This window comes from Ovis aries, chromosome X, assembly GCF_016772045.2.
Source record: "Ovis aries strain OAR_USU_Benz2616 breed Rambouillet chromosome X, ARS-UI_Ramb_v3.0, whole genome shotgun sequence".
NCBI classification, from domain to species: Eukaryota; Metazoa; Chordata; class Mammalia; order Artiodactyla; family Bovidae; genus Ovis; species Ovis aries.
In genome coordinates this window covers 118,230,358-118,256,779 of record NC_056080.1, presented here as the reverse complement: position 1 = coordinate 118,256,779, position 26,422 = coordinate 118,230,358, and the positions used below count along the sequence as shown (strand labels likewise).

General features: G+C 35.8%; 2 protein-coding genes across 4 annotated transcripts in view; one reads left to right on the top strand and one right to left on the bottom strand.

The window, feature by feature from the left end:
• The window catches only part of SLC6A14 (solute carrier family 6 member 14), a 29,447-nt gene extending 6,905 nt beyond the window's left edge, over nt 1-22,542 (top strand). For both annotated transcript variants that reach the window (XM_004022406.5, XM_042241686.1), the window contains exons 5-14: nt 39-177; nt 1,588-1,720; nt 4,648-4,788; nt 10,050-10,278; nt 14,036-14,161; nt 16,015-16,133; nt 16,691-16,790; nt 17,051-17,160; nt 19,370-19,537; nt 21,166-22,542. In XM_004022406.5, the coding sequence (XP_004022455.1) occupies nt 39-177; nt 1,588-1,720; nt 4,648-4,788; nt 10,050-10,278; nt 14,036-14,161; nt 16,015-16,133; nt 16,691-16,790; nt 17,051-17,160; nt 19,370-19,537; nt 21,166-21,312 (1,412 nt within the window). In that variant the 3' untranslated portion in view covers nt 21,313-22,542. The remainder of the gene's footprint in view (nt 1-38; nt 178-1,587; nt 1,721-4,647; nt 4,789-10,049; nt 10,279-14,035; nt 14,162-16,014; nt 16,134-16,690; nt 16,791-17,050; nt 17,161-19,369; nt 19,538-21,165) is intronic.
• CT83 (cancer/testis antigen 83) lies at nt 4,750-25,071 on the bottom strand. 2 transcript variants are annotated; one of them, XR_006058244.2, is made up of 3 exons: nt 24,864-24,925; nt 24,051-24,095; nt 4,750-6,284 (listed from the first exon to the last, which is right to left on the bottom strand). XR_006058244.2 is itself a non-coding variant. In XM_004022720.5 (2 exons), the coding sequence occupies exons 1-2, from the start codon at nt 24,936-24,938 to the stop codon at nt 23,799-23,801; spliced, it is 372 nt and encodes a 123-aa protein (XP_004022769.1). In that variant the 5' UTR covers nt 24,939-25,071; the 3' UTR covers nt 23,781-23,798. The 2 variants fall into 2 exon arrangements, 1 of the variants encoding a protein (XP_004022769.1); XM_004022720.5 differs by lacking the exon at nt 4,750-6,284 and having other exon boundaries at nt 23,781-24,095; nt 24,864-25,071.
• Nucleotides 25,072-26,422: the final 1,351 nt, after the last annotated feature.

Below are 26,422 nucleotides of genomic sequence, written 5' to 3'. Positions count from 1 at the left end.
TACATGCCTGTGTGTATTCTTTTTTTTCTAATTTTTAGTGACACATTGTAATGTGAGTATAAGCATAAATGAAACCTTTCAAGCGAATAAAAGCTGGGTAGATGCCAACAATCTTACCTGCATCAATGGAAGTGAAGTTTATCAGACAGGGCAGCTTCCCAGTGAACAGTATTGGAAGTGAGTACAGTACATTATCTACATCCTAAGCAGATGTTAATAAAATTTTTTATAAGTAACAATAAAATATTGATCAGCTCTTAACTCATATAAGAGCAAATTATACTTCATTTGACTCAAATGTTTATCCTGTGTGAATAGTAGTAGCCTGCAAAATTAGCCCATAGCTAATAGATTGTCATTCATAAGTTAGTTATTAAATGGGGCACAAGGTCATCAGTGATGATTTATATAGTGCTTATTATTTATGTTAGGACATTGCTTTGAAGAAAAATATGCAATTTTTAGACTATAATGAGAAAGTTCTAATGATAAACAGTTGGGTGATGAATAATACTAAGGGCAGAATTGCTATTTACAGCTGAAATTCTTCATTATTCATTTTGTTTATAGTTGTCATTATATGACAAAATAGACGTTTGGGGTTATATTTGCTTTTATTAATTTTAAATGATCTCTAATCTCCTTACTGTATACCTGCCCTTTACCCTTATATAACTTCTTTGACTATTGCTGTAACGAAATCTTCCTCACCTCCATGTTACTGCTCTGTGTGACCCTTTTAAAATTTGGCCCTTGAAATGTTCTAAACATCAAGCTAAGAAGTAAAATCCTATATCTATATATGTCCCTAGTGGAAATCATGGAATTTTACAGAAAGCCTTTGAAAAAGGTATAAATAATGGGACCATTTAGCTTTGATAATAACAAGTATGATGAATTAGAGCTTCCCTGGCTCAGGTGGTAAAGAATCTGCCTGCAATGCAGGAGACCTGGGTTTGATCCCTGGGTCTACGTTCGATCCCTGGGTTGGGAAGATACCCCGGAGAAAGGAATGGCAACCTACTCCAGTATTCTTGCCTGGAAAATTGCATGAACAGAGGAACCTGATGGGCTATACTCCATGGGGTCGCAAAAAGTCAGACACAACTGAGTGACTAACACTATGATGAATACAAAAATATTTAATACAATTTAAAATGTCTTCTCTGTCATTTTAACTTGAGAAAAACATACCATAATGAGTAAAATAATCTGATGTTAATTTTTTCCCATAGAGGAGCTTTGAAATATTAGGGGAAAATTGGAGCTAAAAGAATGAGTGGATCTTTTATTCTATGATTTGAAACTTTGGATTGGCTGCAGTTAACCAGAAAGTTCTGAGTCTGACTTATCACTGAATTATTTTTGCCCCTCCATACAACTGTATCAGTAAAAGGCTCATGTGACATTGACGTCATAGTAACATTAATAAATACTAATTAATATTAGTATTAATATGAATAAATATGAATTAGTATGAGTATTAGTAAAATACTCATGAAGCTTCCCCTGTATGAAAGATATTACAAAATTCAATGTATTAAGATGAATGATTGTGTGTTAATCAAAGGACATCTGTGTTTTCAGTAAAGTGGCACTCCAACGGTCAAGTGGACTGGATGAGACTGGAGTCATTGTTTGGTATTTAGCACTTTGTCTTCTTCTGGCTTGGCTCATAGTTGGAGCAGCACTATTTAAAGGAATAAAGTCTTCTGGAAAGGTAATTTAGAAAACACCTTAGACAGTGATGTTACTGTTTTCCAATTTCACCGTAGTTCAATGCCAAGTAGTATCAAATGCATGTTCTTTTCTATCATGAGATCCTTTGAATGTGTGAAAAGCTTTCTGAGTAGGCAGCCTCACTCTAAGAAAATACATAAGAACACTGCTATTGTTAAAAATAAAACTAGCAAAAACTATTACTAGATGTGTGTCATTTCTCTAATCTTGGACCCTTCTAGCTGATACAGCATTCTGAGGCTTGGGAGTATATTTTTAAAATTTCCATCCTATTATAATAAAGAAGCATCTTGAGTGGAATTATGTTACAAGTTTTGGTTTGGAAAGTCTGGATCCCTGTTATATATGTTATATAGGGTAATAGTGTCAGGATTCCCATTATTCCATTGTTGGAGAGAGAAAGAAAAAAATAAAGCTATACAAGTGTTCTCTCAAAGCTTGCCAAAACTGACTCAGAACCCTCTCTCAGCAGAAAGTCCTCTTCTGAAAAACATTTCCCATGTTATTGTTTTATTTTTAAACTCTCAGAGAGTACTGCGGCAATATCAGAGAACATGAAATTTTCTCTGTGAGCAGCTGTACAATACCCAGAAAAATAAACATGTGTGTGTTTGTAACTACCAGACTGAAATTTCCATAAGGACAGAGAACAAGAATAACTGTGGATACTATCTTTGTGTTCCCGGTACAATATCTAGCACAGTTACTGTTACATTGTAATGAGACATACTGTTAGATCACAAAAATACCAGGAACATCACAAATTCAGTGGAAATTTTCCAAAACAGTGTTGTGATTGTACATTTTTGAAGCTCTTGGTTGTTTCTGATGTTAATATTGAAAAATCTATGAAAATCCATTTACCCAGGCAATTAATTTTTACTGGCCTTGGGATGGTTTGTTTAAATCGTCTCCTTGGGCATATTACCAAACATAGGACATCTATGGAGCAAAGAAATTACCCACATTAATGCAAAGCTAGCCTCAAAGGCAGTCTGTTCATCTGGAACCATGTGTTATCTAGGATACAAGCAGTTCACATGTATACATGTGTGCTCTCAAACACTTTTAATGGTAGCTTTAAGGATAATAATATCAAGTGTCCAGTACTCACTTTAAAAACTTTCACAGGATTTGGACAACTACTAGGAGATTTTCTTTCTTCTCTGGGATTGAGCATAGACTACTTCAGTTAAAAGTTTACTTTTTAAACTACTTTAAAGTCATTTTCTTTCCCACCTTAATGCACTAATTTACCAAGAGGAGATTTTCACTCCTATCAGACATTTGTTGTTTAGTCACCAAGTTGTGTCTGACTTTTTGCGACCCCCATTGACTTCAGCACGCCAGGTTTCCCTGTTCTTCACTATCTCCCAGAGTTTGCTCAAACTCATGTCCATTGAGTCAGTGATGCCATCCACCATCTTACCCTTTGTCACCCGCTTCACCTCCTCCCCTTAATCTTTCCCAGCATCAGGGTCTTTTCCAATGAGTTGGCTTTTTGCATCAGGTGACCAAAGTATTGGAGCTTCAGCTTCAGTATCAGTCCTTCCAATGAATATTCAGGGTTGATTTCCTTTAGGATTGATTGATTTGATCTCCTTGCTGTCCAAGGGACTCTCAAAAGTCCACAATTCAAAATCATCAATTCTTCATGTTCAGCTTTCTTTATGGTTCAACTCTCACATCTGTACATGACTACTGGAAAAACCATAGCTTTGACTATACAGACCTTTGTTGGCAAAGTGACATCTCTGCTTTTGAATATGCTGTCTAGGTTTGTCATAGCTTTTCTTCCAAAGAGCAAGCATCTTTTAATTTCATGGCTGCAGGCACCATCCACAGTGATTCTGGAGCCCAAGATGATAAAATCTGCCACTGGTTCCGCTTTTCTCCCATCTATTTGCCATGAAGTGATGGGACCGGATGACATGATCTTCATTTTTTGAACGTTGAGTTTTAAGCCAGCTTTTTCACATTTCTCTTTCACCTTCCTCAAGAGGCTCTTCAGTTCCTCTTCACTTTTCTGCCATTAGAGTGGTATCATCTGCATATCTGAGGCTGTTGATATTTCTTCAGGCAATCTTGATTCCAGCTTGTACTTCATCCAGCCTGGCATTTTGCATGATGTACTCTGCATAGAAGTTAAATAAGCAGAGTGACAATATACAGCCTTGATATACTCCTTTCCCAATTTTGAACCAGTCCGTTGTTCCATGTCTGGTTCTGTTGCTTCTTGACCTGCATACAGGTTTATCAGTAGGCAAGTAATCTGGTCTAGTATTCCATCTCTTTAAGAGTTTTCCACAATTTATTGTGATCCACACAGTCAAAGGCTTTAGGGTAGTCAGTGAAGCAGATATTTTTTTCTTGAATTCCCCTGCTTTTACCATTATGCAATAGATATTGGCAATTTTTTCTGGTTCCTCTGCCTTTTCTAAATCCAGCTTGTACATCTGGAAGTTCTTGGTTCATGTACTGTTGAAGGATAGCTTGAAGGATTTTTAACATTACCTTGCTAGTATGTGAAATGAACGCAACTGTATGGTAGTTTGAACTTCTAGATACACAAGATGGATTTGGAAAAGGCAGAGGAACCAGAGATGAAATTACAAACATTTATTAGGATACATTTAGGAAAGTACTTCATCTGGATTTCAAATAACCATTGCTGATATAGTGTTTATTTACAACATAAACCCGGGAAACATTGCCACATACATCAGAGTGTTTTGAAAGTGGATCATTCGAAGAGTGGTAAAAACAGAAAGAGGAAATTATGCCAACTTTGGTATTAGTATTATCAGACATTAATAGGCTAAACATCTCAACTGGCTAGTAACTTTCTTTGTATACAATTATATACCATGAGTTTTAAAAATAATAACTTTTGGTTGTTCTTGGTAGGTGGTGTATTTTACAGCTCTTTTCCCCTATGTTGTCCTACTCATCCTGGTGATTCGAGGGGCAACTCTGGAAGGTGCATCAAAAGGCATTTCATACTATATTGGAGCACAGTCAGATTTTGCAAAACTTAAGGATGCTGAGGTAAGACAATTTGGATTTCACATATCTAAGGAGGTCAACCTTAGATAAAGTCAATACTGAAAATCTTTGATTACCTAGAGTGTTATAATGTAATATCTTGTAAAAGAATATGGAGTTAAAGTTATTAATGTTTCTGTCCACTAGGATGCCTGATTTTAAGTGTTTAACATGACACTAATGCTGTCTTATTAGAAGTGAGACAGTCATTTTTAGTAACAGGATTTTCAAAGTCATTTTATTCAAACTGATCCTATTTGATCAAAAGGATTTGGGCCTTATTAATCTGAAAAAGCATATTTCATGCATGAATACCCACAAATTGATGACCAGGGCTTCCCAGATGGCATTAGTGGTAAAGAACCTGCCTGCCAATACAGGAGACATAAGAGACGTGAGTTCAATCCCTGGGTTGGGAAGATCCCTGGAGAAGGGGCAACCCACTCCAGTATTCTTGTCTGAAGAATCCCACAGACAGAGGAGCCTGGTGGGCTACAGTCCATGAGGTTGCAAAGAGTCAGACACAACTGACGTGATTTAGCATGCATATGACTTATCAGATAAATGCGTAGTAGATTTAAAAATTACAGTTGATGGTTTAATGGTCTAATATAAACTTTGTCTTCAAAAGTTAATATTCTGAAGTTAAAACATAAATTTGAAATGAAGAATTCCATAAACAAAACTGTTACTTGTATATAAGACACATAAATATGTGTCATGAATATGAATTTGTAACCCCTTTTAATATTAGTCTGTCTTCAGATAATGGCTATGTGTATCATATGTACAGAAAATCTTTTAGAATTTTAACTGCAGAGGGCATTGCCAGTAAGTATACTCCATAGACTTTCCTTCTATTGATACAGCCTAATAACACTTTCACTTTTTTAGTAGTCATGTCACATTCTTAGAATACATTAAGCTTCTGGTCAGGCAAAATCCCACAATATTATATTAAAATCAAGAAACACTATAATATCATATTAGTAGTATTAGCCAAAATGGATGTTAGTTTTAGCTTGCTATGGTATTCTTTGTGGAACTCATGCTTTCAGCAGTTGCTATGTTCTAAATACTCACAATATGGATATTTAATTATTTTTTGTAGAATGTTTCTGATAACCAAGTCAAATTTATCAATTTTTAGTCATGGAAATCCATCCTTTACCTTTTTGAAAATTGAGAGGTCGGTCTCCAGCTTTTGGTTACCTTCTGTGTGTCCAAATCTTTTTCATTCAGTAGTAATCACAAAAAATCACTCTAAATCATTGATCTAAATTGATGACTCTAAATCATTTTAGAACTATGAACTTTTATTGTTTATGCATTGGAGATTAACGTACTTTGATGTATCCAAAGGCCACTGCTTATTTCTTCATTTTTCTTAGGCCTCACATTTTTTAACCTTGTGTGTTAATCTCTTCCCAACTAGATGACCATTTTTGATGATGGATAAGAAACAAATAAAATGGAAGCTGGGATTCATCATCTTCTCTCTGTTAGGTTATTAAACAAGATAAAATATGTTAATATACTTTGAAAAAATGGTAAACTGTTATATAAATGATCACACAAGTATTTTAATTATTGCTGTTATGTAATACTAAATAATTGTAGAATGTAGCATTTTTCCTAAGAAATGAACCCTACATTTTCTTTAAATCTCATAACTTTTGAGCACAGTGGAAAAGCTCCTTTGATATTCCTCTAAGTGGCTTTTAAAGCCTTAGAAACCTAGGCTTTATAGCTCCATGAGACTATCCTGCAATTTTTATGTGACTGTTTTATATTGGTCTATGGTTTGGTGTCTATTATCTTTAAAACATCAGAGCTAAGCCTAAAGTTCTGTGTGAAACATACAATTTAATTCTCCTACCTCCCCATCCCAACACAAACACTACCCTCACCCCTTCTTTGGGTGTGCTGGCAATGAAAATATTTTCTTAGATTTTTTTTATTCCTCTCCAATTTATATTCTAAGCATGCAATCACAAGTATGTATTTTTCCTTTTCTTTAAATATTTGAACTCTATTGATATCTCTAGGAGAGTAGAGAACCACACAAATTGATAGCTAGAGGGGTCTCCAGTGATTGTTTTACTAACTCCTTCATTTTACAGTGATAAAAATTGAGATCCAGGAAGATTCACATTTAGTTAAATTTACATCGCCTGTTTGTGCATCTTGAATTAAGATTTCCTAATCCCTAAACTTGGAGAAGGAAATGGCAACCCACTCCAGTATTCTTGCCTGGAGAATCCCAGGGACAGAGAAACCTGGTGGGCTGCGATCTATGGGGTTGCACAGAGTCGGACATGACTGAAGCAACTTAGCAGCAGCAGCAGGAGCAATCCCTAAACTAATAGTCTTTTATATAGCTGTGAGATGGGTAGGTATAGAGACGATAAGTATGTTTGGAACTAGGCAGCTTAGTTACATCATTCATGGTATGCAGAGCATTCTTACATAACCGAGACCTGCCACACCACCTCCAGACCCTTCACCCCACTCACATATGCATACATAATGTATCAAGTCAAAGCAGCTGAGAGACTAACATAAGCATGTTGTTCATCTCTTAATATGGGTTGGCCAAAAAGTTCATTTGTGCTGGCCAACCTGATATGTAAAACTGCCTAAAAAATGAGTGCATCTTATTTCTCACATGATTTTCTTATCTTGTTGTTGTTTAGTCACTAAGTCATGTCTGACTCTGTGTGACCCCATGGACTGTAGTCCTCCAGGCTGTTCTGTCCATGGGATTTCCCAGGCAAGAATACTGGAGTGGGTTGCCATTTCCTTCTCCAGGGGATCTTCCCAACCCAGGGATCGAACCCGAGTCTCTTGCGTTTCCTGCACTGGCAGGCAGATTCTTCACTGCTGAGTCACCACTTACATATAACCAATTGTTAAATGTATAAGTGAAATAACCATGATTTAGCTGTCTATCTATGCATCTATCTACCCATCTATTTATCCATCCATTTTACTTTCTACTGGCTTCCTGCCATTATAAAGCAATTTAGTATAATAATCATCTAATATCAAGCTATATTCTGAAGACCTAGTAAATATTTATTTACTCCTAACAACTTTATTTCTATTGAAATTGGAAATAGATTATATACCTTTCAAAGAAAAAATTATTGTTTTTAACTTCCACAAATGAAACTGAGTATCAGTTTATATTTCTTTTCCATAAAAACATAATAGCTATCATTGAATATCCTATGAATTGCTTTGTATATGTTATCTCATTTAATTCTCACATCATTCTTAGGACACATAGTTATTACTACTATAATTATCATCATCATCTCCATTTTACAGATGATGAAACAGGCTTGAAGATGTTAAAATAAATCAAATTCAATGAAAGTGAGAGGTATTGGATTTAGACTTCATTCTTTTTGATTCCAGAGCTAGAACTATTAAGTCACCATGTTAACACGGCCTGCCTTCCATTGACCAATCATATTTCCAGATAGACTAAAAATACACTTTTGCCTACTTATATACCAACCCTATTATTTGAAGTCTCCATAATTAGATTTTTCTTCAGAGTAATGTTATATCTATAGAATTTCACTATTAAGATGGATTTACCTAGGTTAGTTTCTAAGACTAATTATTTCCCTTTAGCAAAGACATAGGAGGGGTAAATTGTAAAAGGGGGAAAGATAAAGGGGTTGAATTAGATGAAGAGTGTGAGCACTGCTTAAAGAGATAAGGCCAGCTACATGGGGCTCTAATCAAAACATGGAATGAGGGAACTGGATGATTGAAGGGATATCTAAATGTGTCATCATTCTTTAAAAACTCCCTAGTACTATCCTTGTTAAGAATATGTTTTTATTGTCCCCAAGTTGATATGCAGAGTAAACAGAATTCCAATCAAATTCCCAGCACAGTTTCCATGGAACCTGAAAATTTATTCTAAAATTTATGCAATAAATCAAGGCATTTCATAAGAAATGAGGAAGATTTGTCCTACCAGATATAAAATGGTATTATAATGCTAATGGTATTAAAATAATGTGTTTGCATAGGTATACACGTACAGGCCTGTGGAACAGAACAGTAGCCTCAAAAACAGATTCATGAACATATGGAACTTGATATGTGGCAGAGGTGGGGATACAATCAATGGGAATGGGATGGACTATCCAATTGATACAATTGATATCCAAATAATATAATGGATAATATCAATTATCTTCAATTGACATTTCATTTAGAAAACAATGTATTAGGATTTCTAATTTAATATGCATTAAATTCAATTTCAGGTGAATTGAACTTAAGGATATAAGCAAAACTAAGTCTTTTAGAAGAAAATATAGGATAGTAGCTTTATGACCTTGGGCTAAGGATTCTTTTTTTCAGTCATAGAAATCAAGGACAATACATAAAAGCAAAGATAGATACCTTCAGCTACATTAAAATAAAATCTTTGGTTCATCAAAGGACATAGTGTTAAGAGGGGGGGAAAAGGCCACAAATTGGGAGAAAAAAATTAAGACTTATAACAGATAAAGGATTAGAATCTGACTACATAAAGAATTGCTAGAGGTCACATAAGACAAATAACCCAAATAAAACATTGGCAAATATGTGAACAGGAATTTCACAGAAAAAAAAATAACTATAGAATATAAACAAATAAAAACATGCTAAGCCTTATAAATTATTTAAGGTTATCAACACTCATTTTACGGCCATTAGTTTGGACAGCATTCAAAATTCTGACTGATGTTGGCAAGGATGTGGGGTAGTGAGAACTCTCATACCATCTGGTGGGAGTGCAAACTGATACAACCACTTCAGAGAATAATTTGGCAATATTTAGTTGAATTGAAATTTCATATGGTTCAAATTGATAATGGATAAAAATCTCTTATACTACTGAATGAAAAAAGCAGGTTGTATTAGTTTCCACGCACTAAGATAACTTTACTATAAACTTAAAAACATGCAAGGCTAAATGCCATATTGTTTAGGATAGTAAAAATATGAAGAAAACCAGAGAAACGATAAACACAGAAGTCAGGATAGCAGTTACCACTGAAGTTGGAAGTGTGATATAATCAGGAAGGAGCACAGGGAGGCTTTAATAGCCTAGCAACATTTTATTTCTTAAGCTCAGTAGTGGGTATTTAGGTGTTTGTTTTGTTTTTATGTTATTGACTTGCATATATGAAATATTTTATACAAGTGAAAAATTAAAAGTGTGTGTTTTAAAATATTATTTCCTTTTATAGGTTTGGAAAGATGCTGCCACACAGATATTTTATTCTCTGTCAGTTGCCTGGGGTGGTTTGGTTGCCTTATCATCTTACAATAAGTTCAATAACAACTGTTACTCAGATGCCATTGTAGTTTGTGTGACAAATTGCCTTACTAGTGTGTTCGCTGGATTTGCTATTTTTTCTATATTGGGACACATGGCTCATATATCTGGAAAGGAAGTCACACAAGTTGTAAAATCAGGTATGTAATGCTATATATAGCTTCTATATAGCTCATTTAAGAAACACTGATATCAGTTCAGTTCAGTCGCTCAGTCGTGTCTGACTCTTTTCGACCCCATGAATTGCAGCACGCCAGGCCTCCCCCTCCATCACCAACTCCCGGAGTTCAATCAGACTCACGTTCAATGAGTCAGTGATGCCATCCAGCCATCTCATTCTCTATTGTCCCCTTCTCCTCCTGTCTCCAATCCCTCCCAGCATCAGAGTCTTTTCCAATGAGTCAACTCTTCATATGAGGTGGCCAAAGTACTGGAGTTTCAGCTTCAGCATCATTCCCACCAAAGAAATCCCAGGGCTGGTCTCCTTTAGAATGGACTGGTTGGATCTCCTTGCAGTCCAAGGGACTCTCAAGAGTCTTCTCCAACACCACAGTTCAAAAGCATCAATTCTTCAGCGCTCAGCTTTCTTCACAGTCCAACTCTCACATCCATACATGACCACAGGAAAAACCATAGCCTTGACTAGATGGACCTTAGTCGGCAAAGTAATGTCTTTGTTTTTGAATATGCTATCTAGGTTGGTCATAACTTTCCTTCCAAGGAGTAAGGGTTTTTTAATTTCATGGCTGCAGTAACCATCTGCAGGGATTTTGGAGCCCCCAAAAATAAAGTCTGACACTGTCTCCACTGTTTCCCCATCTATTTCCCATGAAGTGATGAGACTGGATGCCATGATCTTCGTTTTCTGAATGTTGAGCTTTAAGCCAACTTTTTCACTCTCCTCTTTCACTTTCATCAAGAGGCTTTTTAGTTCCTCTTCATTTTCTACCATAAGGGTGGTATCATCTGCATATCTGAGGTTATTGATATTTCTCCCGGCAATCTTGATTCCAGCTTGTGTTTCTTCCAGTCCAGTGTTTCTCATGATGTACTCTGCATAGAAGTTAAATAAGCAGGGTGACAATATACAGCCTTGATGGACTCCTTTTCCTATTTGGAACCAGTCTGTTGTTCCATGTCCAGTTCTAACTGTTGCTTCCTGACCTGCATATAGGTTTCTCAAGAGGCAGGCCATCTTTTTCAGAATTTTCCAGTTTGTTGTGATCCACACAGTCACAGGCTTTGGCATAGTCAATAAAGCAGAAATAGATGTTTTTCTGGAACTCTCTTGCTTTTCCATGATCCAGTGGATGTTGGCAATTTGAACTCTGGTGCCTCTGCGTTTTCTATAACCAGCTTGAACATCAGTAAGTTCACGGTTCACATATTGCTGAAGCCTGGCTTGGAGAATTTTGAGCATTACTTTGCTAGTGTGTGAGATGAGTGCAATTGTGTGGTAGTTTGAGCATTCTTTGGCATTGCCTTTCTTTGGGATTGGAATGAAAACTGACCTTTCCCAGTCTTGTGGCCACTGCTGAGTTTTCCAAATTTGCTGGCATATTGAGTGCAGCACTTTCACAGCATCGTCTTTCAGGATTTGAAATAGCTCAATGGGAATTCTATCACTTCCACTAGCTTTGTTCATAGTGCTTTCTAAGGCCCACTTGAGTTCATATTCCAGGATGTCTGGCTCTAGGTGAGTGATCACTCCATCGTGTATATCTCGGTCGAGAAGATCTTTTTTGTACAGTTCTTCTCTGTATTCTTGCCACCTCTTCTTAATATCTTCTGCTTCTTTAGGTCCATACAATTTATGTCCTTATGAAGCTCATCTTTGCATGAAATGTTCCCTTGGTATCTCTAATTTTCTTGAAGAGATCTCTAGTGCTTCCCATTTTGTTGTTTTCCTCTATTTCTTTGCATTGATCGCTGAAGAAGGCTTTCTTATCTCTTCTCGCTATTCTTTGGAACTCTGCATTCAGATGGGTATATCTTTCCTTTTCTCCTTTGCTTTTCACTTCTCTTCTTTTCACAGCTATTTGTAAGGCATCCGCAGACAGACATTTTGCTTTTCTGCGTTTCTTTTCCAAAGCACTCAAGATTTAGGGTATTTTTTCTTTCTCATTTCATCTTAAATAACTTGGTTGTTTTAATCATAATTCTTAGATGATCTGAGAAACAAGACTATATTACAGAACAATTGTTTAAATTTTTTTCCAAATTTTGTTTAGTGCTTAATATGAACTACTTATGGTTAATATGAACTACTTACTGCACAATTGCAAGTATTAGGCATCATGCTATGCACTTTATATTCATTATCTTCATTTGCATGCATGTATATAAAGACAAATACATATATATACATGTGTGTATTAATATATATATGAATATGTGAGAGAAACTATATATGAAAATTAATCCATGTACAATTACACCATTACATCTGAATTTTTTAAATGCACAAATGTCATATAGATTGAAACCCAACTGACTTTGCATATACAGCTGTGTCCAGCTTTAAAGGAATCTGATTAATGAATGTCTTAACTTTAAAGACATTAACTAGAGATGCTTAATTATCTGGCTTGGTGGCTCAGACGGTAAAGAATCCGCCTGCAATGCAAGAGACCCAGGTTCGATCCCTGGGTGGGGAAGATCCTCTCGAGAAGGGACTGGCTACCCACTCCAGTATTCTTGCCCAGAGAATTCCATGGATAGAGGAGCCTGGCAGGCCATAGTCCATGGGGGTCACAAAGACACAACTGAGCAACTAACACTTTCACTTTTGAAGACTCTTAGGAACAGAAGTCTAGGGTTCTTTCAAGTCGGTTTTTCTTACTAAATTTCTATTTATTGTTAGTATCATTTGGTGGAGAGATTGATGAGTGAGAATAGAATGTTGGGACTAGAAAGGACTTTGGAGATCATGTAGTGTCCCACTTCTCATTTACAGAGGACGGGACTGAGCATAGAAATGTTATGTCTTCCAGAAAGATGTTATGGGGAGGGAGGTGGGAGGGGGGTTCATGTTTGGGAATGCATGTAAGAATTAAAGATTTTAAAATTAAAAAAAAAAAAAAAAGAAATGTTATGTCTTGCAGAAGATCAAAAATTAGGAAGTGATAGAGTCTAGACTAGAAGCGAATTCTCCTGAAGCCTAGGTCAGTCCCCTGGGAGGTTGGAGACACTTAAAATACTAAGTATTATATAATATGATTTAAAAAATGTTGACAAGTGTCTCTAAAGGCAACATACATCAAATGGAAAATAAGATTCAATTTATAGTTTTATTACATACAATCTTGCAGGGGTCCATATAATAATTTAAATGACACTAAAATTATACCTGTTATCTTGTAATAACCTATAATGGAATATAATGTGCAAAAATACAGAATCACTATGTTGTATACCAAAACTAACAGAATATTGTTGTAAATCAATTATACTTCAATAAAAAAATAAGTTGGCATTACATAGCTGTGAAATGTACAGTGAAAAAAATAAATGACACTACATATTGTGATATTGGGTAAACATTGGAAAGAGAGTTGACTGGAGTTTAAGACAGTTGCTCTTCATTAATTAAATAAAAGTAAAATCAGCCAAACATCAGTGACGTAGTTAAGATTTCTTATGTGAGAAATGTACCATTTACAAAATTTATCTCACTAGCTTAATTCACAACACATGTTTACATTATCATATTATAGAACAACCTACATGAACACTTTTAAAAAGTGATAGTGAAACAGTTGCTAAAGAATGTATATTATCCATTGAGCTGTCAAATTGAGAGTTTTCTAGTATCTTACTTTGAAAAATGTTCAAATATGTGAATTTCTTTAATTTTTTTAACTTAATTTAAATTAAAATTCCATTAATTTTTCCTAGGTTTTGATTTGGCATTCATTGCCTATCCAGAAGCTTTAGCTCAACTTCCAGGTGGGCCATTTTGGTCCATATTATTTTTTTTCATGCTTTTGACTTTGGGTCTTGACTCTCAGTTTGCTTCCATTGGTAAGTAATACTCCCAATGTTAACATATCCCTCTCATATTTTACTCTACTTCAAAACATCATTTTCTTACCCTTGTTGCCCCTGTCTAGCTTTTACTCTCAGAATGATCTTTCTGAAAAATCTTTTTAACTTAAATTTTAAATATGGAAAAAGAAAACATACTCATGTATCAGATACTCAAAAGGAACAGATATTAATATTTTATGTTTGCTTCGGACATTTTTTAGAAAAATAAACTGTTACAGATAAATTTGAAGTCCCTTATGTTTCTTTGCCTAATACAATTCACATTTCTTCCTTCCTAGAAAGCAACTGTCACCATGGATTATATGTGTTATTTGTGTACACTGTATATATATATATATATATATATATATATATACATAAATAATATATATATATTCATAAATAAGATAAAAATTTTAAATTTTCACATAAATGTGAAGTTTCATAGCATACATACCATTCTGACAGTTGCTTTCTATATGTATTATGAATCCATGTTGATACACAGACATGTGTTAGTTGCTCAGTCATGTCTGACTCTTTGCTACTCTTTGTGCATGGACTTAGCCTTCCAGGCTCCTCTGTCCATAGAATTCTCCAGGCAAGAATACTGGAGTGGGTAGCCATTCACTTCTCCAGGGGCTCTTTCCAACCCAGGGATTGAACCCGAGTCTCCTGAATTGCAGGCAGATTCTTTACCATCTGAGTCACCAAGTTAATTCACAATCTGTTACCATAATTATGGGCATTTGGATTATTTCCAATTTTAAAAAATTAATTTATTTTAATTGGGGGCTAATTACAATATTGTAGTGGTTACACGCACTGCTGCAGTAATTATTCTTATATATGGTTCTCTTCTCCAATGAGTCAACTCTTCGCATGAGATGGCCAAAGTGCTGGATGACAGAGGATGAGATGGCTGGATGGCATTACTGACTTGATGGACATGAGTCTGAGTGAACTCCGGGAGTTGGTGATGGACAGGGAGGCCTGGCGTGCTGCGATTCATGGGGTCACAAAGAGTCAGACATGACTGAGCGACTGAACTGAACTGAACTGACTGATGGTTCTCTTTACACACAGGAATTTTCCCTAGGGTTCAGTTCAATTCAGTTGCTCAGTCGTATCTAACTCTTTGCGACCCCATGAACCACAACACACCAGGCCTCCCTGTCCATCACCAACTCCTGGAGTCCACCCAAACCCATGTCCATTGAGTCAGTGATTCCATCCAACCATGTCATCCTCTGTCGTCCTCTTCTCCTCCTGCCCTAGGGTACACAACTAAAAATCCTGAAACAGTTTTTGTGATATCACACTGTTACATAAAACATTTTAATAATTTATAGGAAAAAGTCCAGCCTCCTCCAGTTGACTTTCAAAGCCCTCCAAAAATTTCAAACATGTTTCTTAATCCTTTACTCATATATCATTCTACTTTTAGCCAGTATCCTGTTTAATGAACATATTTACTCCTTAAACCTAGAAGGCCTTTCTGTAGCCATGTGAATTCACCTTATTCAAAAGTTCTACCAAAATCTTCCTTCCCTATAACCCTCTTTCAAACTTCTTCAGCCCTCAGGAAACTATTACCTTATAATTACTACCAATGAAAAACCTTATAAAACACACTAAAAACAACAAATAGAGCTGTATTTGATTTTTTTATCAGAACTGATGAGTTGTGACTGCCAAGAGAAAGGACCCTATGGATTTTTAAAAGCAAGAAGTTGGGCCCAGAGTATATTCTCAACATATATTTGTAAACTTAATTAATAGAAGTTGAATTCTATGATTAAAATTATTGGCAAATGAATTGACATGTCATTTTTTTCCTTCTGAAGAAACGATTACCACGACAATTCAAGATTTATTTCCCAAAGTGATGAAGAAAATGAGGGCTCCCATAACTTTGGGTTGCTGCTTGGTTTTGTTTTTCCTTGGCCTCATCTGTGTGACTCAGGTATACTACAGTATTTTTTCATAGATAAAATATTAGTTGGAATGTACTTTATAATCTAAATAAGGAAGCCATGGTTTAAGAGCGTGTTTAGTACAGACTTCAAGATTTTCTGAGTCTTAACCCAGATTCTTTCCCCATCATAACACAATTTCAATAGCATGTATAATTTGGGGAGGGGAGCCCAATAGTGGATAATTTCCCCAATTACAATAAAGTTACAGACTTTGTAGGCTGTAACTTCTTTGTAGGCTGTAATATAGGCTATATTTCTTGGCAACTACAAAAGAGCACACTACCTTTCATTTTTATAATCAACTATTCTAAATGCTTATTTTTTAAATAGGGACTCAGAATAGAATAAAAGGTACAGACTGTTTAAAATATTTAAAGGCCCATTTGTGTTTACATTTGAAACATTCCCTTTTACATTTTGGCAGAGGTGAAACCAAGGAGCATATGTTAAAAATCAAATTAGTAGATTCAATCTGAGTACCTCATCAATCATAAAAGTAATTAAAACTATATTTAAAAGTAATTGACTTTTTTTTTTTTGGTAGGCTGGAATATACTGGGTTAATCTGATTGACCACTTCTGTGCTGGATGGGGCATTTTGATTGCAGCTATACTGGAAATAATAGGAGTCATCTGGATTTATGGTAAATAGTGACTATAGAATGATCTACACATTTTATTAAAATGACTTAGTTTTATTCCTTTTCATTATGTTTACTATAATAACTAAGTATAATATACTGGGCAAAAATTTATTATGAATAAAATGTAGTTAACGGTATTATATGCTTCACTGCTATAGTACAGGGAAATGTTTAGACATAGAAAGATAACTTAGAGCCAGAATGATTAATGAATGAAAGTATGAGTAAGAGCTAAATGCACTCTTTATTGCTGTTTTTAGGAGGGAACAGGTTTATTGACGATATAGAAATGATGATTGGAGCAAAAAGGTGGATATTCTGGCTATGGTGGAGAACTTGCTGGTTTGTCATTACGCCTATCCTTTTAATGGTAAGTATTAACATGCCGTGAATCTGGTATCAATAATATATATATTTAAACACTTGTAAGATAAACTTGAATATTTACATTAAATACAATAAAGCAAATTAATATCATTTTAAAATCAGTGATTTTCAACTTTTCATGACTGGTGCCTCCAAGTTGCTGAAATTACAGTGCCTTTCTTTGTTGCATTATTTCTGAGGCCATAGGCTTAAACATTTACTATTTGAGACTTAAAGGTATCCTAAAGAGTACCTAGGACAAGACACTTAAAAATTATCAATACAATAAATTTTTAAAAACCAGTTATTTGCTCATTCCCTAAAAAATATGCTGAGCCACTTACAATGTTTTTAACCTCTCTGTTTAAGACCTAGTCTCTGCCTTCAAGAAATTCAATCTAAATATACTAACTGCTAAGGAACAACACTCAGTTATTAATGCATATTTTTTATGGGAAGTAGTATCTGAAATTTCAAAAACTCACGTGCGTCAATAGAGGCAATAGTTTATGTTAAAAATTAGTGCAATTTAGGAGCTGAAGGGAGAAAGACATGGCAACCCACTCCAGTATTCTTGCCTAGAGAATCCCGTGGACAGAGGAGCCTGGTGGGCTGCTGTCCATAGGGTCGCACAGAGTCGGACACGACGGAAGCGACTTAGCATGCACACATGCATTGGAGAAGGAAATGGCAACCCACTCCAGTGTTCTTGCCTGGAGAATCCCAGGGACAGAGGAGCCTGGTGGGCTGCCGTCTATGGGGTCGCTCAGAGTCAGAAACGACTGAAGCGACTTAGCAGCAGCAGCAGCAGCAGGAGCTGAAGGAAAGCAAAAAATAACTTTAAATAACAGTTCAGAACGGTAAAAGGCTGAATGCCAAGTAAACACTTTATGAGACAGAAAATTACTATGGGCTAGAGATAATGGTGGGGGTGGGGCAGGGGGAAACTTTATTGAGGATGAGTTTTGGTTCTCATTGCCTCCATGCTTCAACGATTTCCCTAGAAAAGGGTATTATGTTAATTTGATCTATACTTTATTTTAGAGGGTGCTTTTAATATTTGGCTTTGACAGTGCTACTAAATATTGTTTTCCTCATTTGACAAGTTTCCATAATAAAATAAGCCCTTTATCAACTTAGAAGATCTAACTAGACATTTTAGCCAGCTAATTTCATTGATTTCTAGGCTTGACAACTAGATTTACTTTAAAATGCAAAGGTATTAAATATTAAATGATATACATTATCATCTATTTTGTATAAAGTCATACATATTAGACTCCTATCCCTCATCCATTCTCTTGTAATTATATGAAATTATGGTAATTTTGAAATAAACAGTATAATGAAATTAAAGGAATTTTTTTTTCATTTTGCTTTACAGATTTCTATATAATTAGTTTTAATGCTGCAACAGTATAGTAGAGGTTTTTTTAAAAAACATTTTTTAAAAAACTTGGCCTTAAAATGTTTTCATCTTTAAGATTCACTGTGTTACCCGAACATCTTTTTTTTTTTCAATAAGAAAGTGCTTTGGTAACTATGTACCCATGTGTGAATGCCTGTATGTTTTGGGTGTGGAATAAGGGGTACCCTGTGTAGTGGGAAATAAATAGAAACTACTGCTAAGCAAGACACAAGGCATGTTCACTAAAATGTATTTTACATTCTCATTGAACTAACTGATATGCTGGCTAGCTTACAGGACAGAATGCATGCATACTAAGTCACTTCAGTCATATCTGACTCTTTGCAACCCCATGGACTATAGCCCACCAGGCTCCTCTGTCCATGGAATTCTCCAAGCTAGAATACTGGAGTAGGTTGCCATATTTCCTCCTCCAGATAGCACAGAATAAAATTATGCTATTATAAATGAAAGTTCAATAATATAAATTTCAGACACTATTTTACTTTCAACAGATAAATTTTATGGTAAGGTATTTTACTGAAATACATGTTGTACAAGTATCTGTATCGATGCTAATTTTTGTAAGACAAATACAAGTTATTTAGATTGGTTCATTTAGAATTTGATTTTCTGGCTAGTTACCTGATTATCTTAGTCACCTTGAATGTATTTTCATCTTAATTGTTTTTGATAAGTTATTTCTAAGGAATGGAATACAACTGGTAATAATTAGTACAACTGAAACCATTAATGCAATAAAGTCTAATCTTTACCATTTTCTTTTCATATTTTACTTTCACAGTCAATCTTGATCTGGTCAGTGATACAGTTTCGTAGACCTAAGTATGGCCAAATTCCATACCCTAACTGGGGAGTTGCTCTAGGCTGGTGTATGATTACTTTCTGCATTATCTGGATTCCAATCATGGCTGTCATAAACATAATTCAAGCTAAAGGAAACATCTTTCAAGTAAGAATGTTAATATTATTTATACTTTATAATATAAAGTACTTATGATCAAAATGAAGGTTAATATGAGATTTTGAACATGAAATCAAATTAATCACTCTTTCCCTCAGGTAACTTTTTTTGTTTGTTTATAAGGCTTCATTTTATTTTCTAAATTTTACTTTATTTTACTTTATAATACCATATTGGTTTTGCCATACATCAACATGAATTCCTCATGGGTGTACATGTGTTCCCAATCCTGAACCCCCCTCCCACCTCCCTCCCCATACCATCCCTCTGGGTCATCCCAGTGCACCAGCCCCAAGCATCCTGTATCGAACCTAGACTGGTGATTCAATTCTTATATGATATTATACATGTTTCAATGCCATTCTCCCAAATCATCCCACCTTCTCCCTCTCCCACAGAGTCCAAAAGACTGTTCTATACATCTGTGTCTCTTTTGCTGTCTCGCATACAGGGTTATCGTTACCATCTTTCTAAATTCCATATATATGCATTAGTATACTGTGTTGGTGTTTTTATCTTTCTGGCTTACTTCACTCTGTATAATCGGCTCCAGTTTCATCCACCTCATTAGAAATGATTCAAATGTATTCTTTTTAATGGCTGAGTAATACTCCATTGTGTATATGTACCATAGCTCTCTCAGGTAACTTTTATACCTGATACAATTTATCTGTTACTATGTGCATAACATTGTATTATACTGGATGTATATTTTTGTGTCTCCATGTACTAGGCTATAAGCTTCTTTAAGAAGGGGTCTTGTCTTGATTACTATCATATCCTCAGGCCGTATTAAAATGCTTAGCACATAAAAGTTATGGTATCTTGGTGCTAGGGGTAAAGAACCCGCCTGCTAATGCAGGAGACATAAAACCCAGGTTTTATCCCTGGGTCGGGAAGATCCCCTGGAGAAGGAAGTGGCAACCCACTCCAGTATTCTTGCCTGGAGAATCCTATGGATGGAAGAGCCTGGAAGGCTACAGTACATAGGGTTGCAAAAGAGTTGGACATGACTGAGCGACTGAATTGAACTGAGATGACACAAAGCAACTTCATCTGGTTATAATACATACTATAATAGCATGTTAAAACTGGAAAAAGTCTGGTAAATTACCTTGAACCAAATCTAGACCCTGAGTTATCCCTCTTTCATGGAGGCCTAAGGGAATGGAGTTGATTATGATATCTCAGTAGGACAATGTCTAGGTAGGCTCAGAAGTCAGACTGGATTCAAGATTTAGGTCAGTGTTTAGTGGATCTAGATGATCCGCTTTACCCTCTGATTCTTGAAACTTCCCAGTCATACACTGGTTTAGCTCCTAACCTAACCCTTACTCTAAAGCCAGGATAGAAATTCAATGAAAGTATGTGAAGTGATACTGTTGCTTGAATGGGTTCACATACTTCCTTTTGAGTTCATTTATATATTCAGTTATTTTGGCTTTGTAGTTAATACAGTTCTATTAACAACTGGTTAAATTTGAGTATCATTTTCTCTATAGACAATTAAGAATTTAGATGATCACTTTTTTACTTTTCTATGTTATTTCATTTTGGTTAGCAAGAAGACATAACACTCTATAATGAATTTTTTTTTTTTTTTTTTTGCTTCTCAGCGCATTGCAACCTGCTGCAGACCAGCTGCTAACTGGGGGCCATACTTGGAAAAACATCGGGGGGGAAGATACAAAAACATGTTAGATTCTAAAAAAGAGACTAACCATGAAATATCTAATATTAGTGACAGCAGAAAACCAGAATGAGATCTATGAGCTTTCTAATTTCAACAGGAATGTAATACAAAAATGTGAATCTACTAATGTTTAGCAATGTGATTTATCTATCTGTTCACACATACATAGCTGCCTCTATTTCACAATAAAAATTTTGTATTGCTACAATATTTTTCTAATATACTGAAGGCTTTATTTTGAGCTGATTATTTAGAAAATAGTTACATTTTCTATTATAAAAGTTTTTAAATACTGTTTGCTTATATTTCTTAGCACACAATGTTTCTTTTCCATAAATCTGGGGAAAATAAATATATTTAAAAGAAAGTGGTAAAACTGAAAATTAGAAATGCCGTGCATATATGTATATATGGAAAAAATGAACTATGTATATAAAGACTATTGTTTAATATCTTTGATTCATGTCTAAAAGCTTCATGCCCTCATAATTCACTTTTTTAAGGTGAGCTTAATAGTTATTCTTTATTTACAAATAGTGAAATAAGACAGAAAACTATGGCCAGTAAGTGATAAATCTAGAAAATGGAATCCAGAAGCTTTGGTTATTTCTTCCCCCATAAAATGTGTTCTGTAGGTTACGGTTAGAAGAAAAACATGACCCATCTAATTTCTACTGTGTTTCACAAAATTTAAAGTAGTTCATTATACACCCTGAAGTCTAATTTCAAATAGAACATAGAACAAAGTACTAATGAGGAAATGGCTTCAATCAAATCTAAGATCTTGTGATTGTAACATATAGTTAAGTAGAATGATTTTGTTTTACTTGAATAAGTTACTATTTACAGCTGATAACTTATTTACATACTTATAGGAGATAAACTTGTGAAGCTTGTCAAGAATGAGGGCAGCCAACTTAGAAAGTCCTATGTGCCAATTTCTTTACAAAAGATAATGAAAACATCATATCACTAATAGATTTATGCACTGATTATATATCATTTCTAACTTGTTTAACATCACAATCTAGGATTACCTAACTATGGAAGAAACTTTTCAGTTATTCTTAAGGTTCTTAACATGGGCTTCAGAGACTGTATGAGGCTGAAATTACATGTAATATTTTTCTACATGTACGTGTATATGCATTTTTTCTACTGTGAGAGTCCATATTTTTCATCAGACTATCAAAAGAAATCTATGACTCTAAAATATGTTTAAGAGCCAGATATACTACTGCTGGCTTTTTGTTCTTGTCAAATGATGAGTAAAATAATAAATTTAAGCATTAATTTCGTATACATTTTAAATTCCTTTTCCTTTTGATTGAAGATTAAATGAGTACGGGATTAAGGTTTTCCTTTAATTTATACTGGTTACTTATTTTGGGGGCAGGGGGCATGAAGTTAGGTAGATAGGTAGGCCTGTAATTGAGCAATCTCAGTGAATTATGTACATAAATATGATGAACTTGTGTTAGATATTTTGAGGATTTCCTTTGAGGCTTCCCTGGTAGTTCAGATGGTAAAGCATCTGCTTGCAATGCAGGAGACCTGGGTTCAATCCCTGGGTCAAGAAGATCCCCTGGACAAGGGAATGGCTATGCACTCCAGTCTTCTTGCCTGGAGAATTCCATGGACAGAGAAGCCTGGTGGGCTATGGTCCATGGGGTTGCAAAGAGTCAGACAAGACTGACCAACTAACATACACATAAGATGAACTTGTGTTAGATATTCTGAGGGTTTTCTTTGAGGGTAGGTCAAATGCTGTTAGTGAATGTCAACAGATTACTAGATTTTTTAAAATATTTAAAATAGATTGCTAAATACAGCATATAAATACTTTAATTTTAAGCCATATTATATTATATACATTCTACCATTATATTTTGGTGCTATTTGAGGTATGGGTTTTTCACCAAATAAAATGCAGATAATTTTCTACAGGTGACTTGCAATTCAGGGAAGATTTAGGCACACTTCTAATGAAATATCTAATTAGTAGCAGAGGTGGTGCTGGAAAAGTAGTCTACTTCAATAGCTGACTATGAAGAGTAGTTAAGAGTTTCTGTAACTATCTTTACAAGTATGTAAAGCACAGATCTTAACAGAGTCCCCGGCATATTTTAGGGTGCTCAATGATAGCTCTTAGTATTATTACACAGATTCAATGTTAGACTATTCTGCATAATGGAAAAAAGTTCCATCAAATCTCATTTACTTTAATGCAAACTTGGAGACATTTACAGTATTGTATTGTAAACCATTAGAAAAAAAACTTTCACAATTGAAGTCAAAATCACTATATCTCAACTATATTCTTTTTACTGTAGCTAATTAAAAAGAAAACAACTCAAACTGTTTCTTTCTCTATTGTGCTTTCATTCCTTCTCCAGTAAAATATGTTAGCAACATAATCAACTCTCTAAATGTAAGCAAACTGACAAATGTCTGGATTTTGTATCTGACTTGGCACCCCTCCCCTTTAAAATAATAATTCATTTGGTATAAACATATAATCAAGTGAATCCACTCAAAGTCCCTTTAATGATTGCCTCAATTGTTATTACATTCTGTAGGCTTGTCAGTGGATTTCCGGTTAACTAATGCACCATTTAAACCCTTAATAACTAGGAATTGTTCCAGTTCAGCCAGCTTGTATTCCACGATCCTGAGGTTTACCAATATTCGCTTCTGCATGGCTATTGAGTGTGGGAAATTAATTAAGATATCCCGAGAGAGATTGTTGACCGAAAGACTCTTATCAGTATTGCTCTTAGTTGACTGAGTAGAAGAGTATGATCTTACTAGTGCAACAGAAGTTGAATTTGATGACATTTCACCAGTGTTTCTCTGTAAGGGAAGGAAATTAAACATATGTAGTTTATTGACTTTAGCAATGTCCAAATACCACCAAATAATAACATTCTTAGTCTTGGTTTACCAAAATGAACTGATTGACCTCCCCCAAGATTAAAAATCTGTTGAATGAATACATTAATTTGGAAATATGTCCTTCCCAAAGAGTGAGAGGAAAAAAAAAAAAATGAAAGTAGCCTTTTGATGCCAAAATGCCATAGCCTTGGCTTACATTTCTTAGGCATTCCAGTAGGTCCATACTTGGACCCTGATTCTTATCTAAAAGCACTTCACTTGGAACATTAAACATCACCAGGAAACCCACATTTGACCTTAATTATCTGTGATGCCCCCTCCACCCACCCAAAGCTGTCATAAAGATGACTGATAATGAAAATACAAGAGAGGAAGAGGCAAACAGAATCACATGGGGGTAGTAAAAGCCAGAGAGGAAGAGTAGGTACACTTTCTTAAAATGGGAGGGGACAGATGGACACTTTCTGCTGTACTTTTCAAGTGGATGAAAAACTGACCTCATCACCTAGTGACTTGGGGCTTTTCACAACACAGTACAGCTGTGGAACTACTGGTCAACATGGGAGAAGTGTGAGGTAGAGTCAACATCTGAGTGCTTTCAAAGGAAAAAGGAATGGGGAGACCCCCGCCTTACTCTTTACTATCTACTTTCTTAAACACACCTCCCTCCCCAAGCCATGTATTTGTCGAGCTTCATCTAATTCCAACTTCTCTTAGACACTTTACCTGAAACCAGGTTTTCCAGAAGACAAACATGAAGGCAAACAGAATGCTGCTCACTAGCAGGAACAGGAGGCTCATGGTGCCTCTTCAAACCTCTTCCCTCTTCTCGGGAACTGAGGCACTCAGCTGGCAGTTGGGAAGCAGGGGGCCGCTAGCCGCCCGGGAAGCAGCGGGCCAGGACGCTCAGCGTCCCTCACTGCCTGGTGCAAGTGGGATGCTAGGCAGAGTCCAGCTTTATATACCAGAGAGCGTGTGACCTCACAATTGAGCACGCACAGGGGGCGGTACGTCACAATCTGATGACGTAACACCAGCTTGACGGGAAACCAGGCAGCACATACCGCGCACCTGATTACAGTTAGGATAGTTAGAGATGGTGGGAGAGTTTGGGATTTTGGGGAAGCTGAAACACAGTAGAAGTAAAGACGCCAAATTGACTGGTTAAATGCTAGATTTTAGAAGTGCTTCCCCCACCTTTTTTTCTGTTAAGATTTTTTTTTTTCCCTTGCTGCAACCGCTTCATTATTCATTTCAAAAACTAGTTCAAAAGCAAGGTAGAAATACACTGTAAAAGTAGTTACCTACATATTGTGAGTCGTGGCCAAATACCTCCTTACCACCCCCGCTGCTATTTTAGGATTCACTCCAACTATATTCACATTGGGATAATGTACGTTTGTGCCACTGTACAGTTTAAAAAGTAATTCCAGGGCCATTTCTCCATATAGCTCTCACAATAATTTTGTGCTATGCTGCTAAGTCGCTTCAGTCGTGTCCGATTCTGTGCAACCCCATAGACAGCAGCCCACCAGGCTCCACCGTCCCTGGGATTCTCCAGGCAAGAACACTGGAGTGGGTTGCCATTTCCTTCTCCAATGCCTGAAAGTGAAAAGTGAAAGTGCAGTCGCTCAGTCGTGTCTGACTCTTGGCGACCCCATGGACTGCAGCCCACCAGGCTCCTCCATCCATGGGATTTTCCAGGCAAGAGTACTGGAGTGGGGTGCCATTGCCTTCTCCGAATTTTGTGCTATAGGTATCTTTAATGGTGTGTCTACTTCGGGAAAGGCAGAAACAGATTCAGGTGTTAAGTAAACTCATTTGAAACTAGTAGCAAAAGCACAGCTTGAATCCACAGAGTTTGAGTTCTGAGATAAACTCCCATTCCCTCATCCTCATCCCCATCCTCAGGACCTCTACCTACACGTGTGAGCCTCAAATATTTACTATTCTCTACCCAAGGAATGGAACAGTATATTTGGATTAATTAATGAGAAGGGACAGATACAGAAATCATTGTACAAGTTAGAAGTGCTCAAGAAATTCAGGTAAATGTACAAGATGACACTGAACTAAAAGTCAGTACTAAAGCAATAGCCAGGATAATCTCAAGATAAGTGTCAAACTGTAACCCACTAACTGCTTGGGGAATAACTCACATCTTCATAAAAATAGGAAGGAGAGGAATTACATTTATGCATTTTTATATCAAGCTTTTTTCCCGAATTATGAGTTAAACCTTAAAGATTTATTTAACATGTATTTATTAAACACCCATGTAAAGG

Excerpts from the sequence above, each read along its gene's own strand:
- CT83 (XM_004022720.5), bottom strand. The coding sequence starts at position 24,938 with ATGAGCCTCCTGTTCCTGCTAGTGAGCAGCATTCTGTTTGCCTTCATG. Across the intron at positions 24,096-24,863 it reads TCTGGAAAACCTGGTTTCAG|AGAAACACTGGTGAAATGTC; the intron begins GTAAAGTGTCTA and ends CTTCCCTTACAG.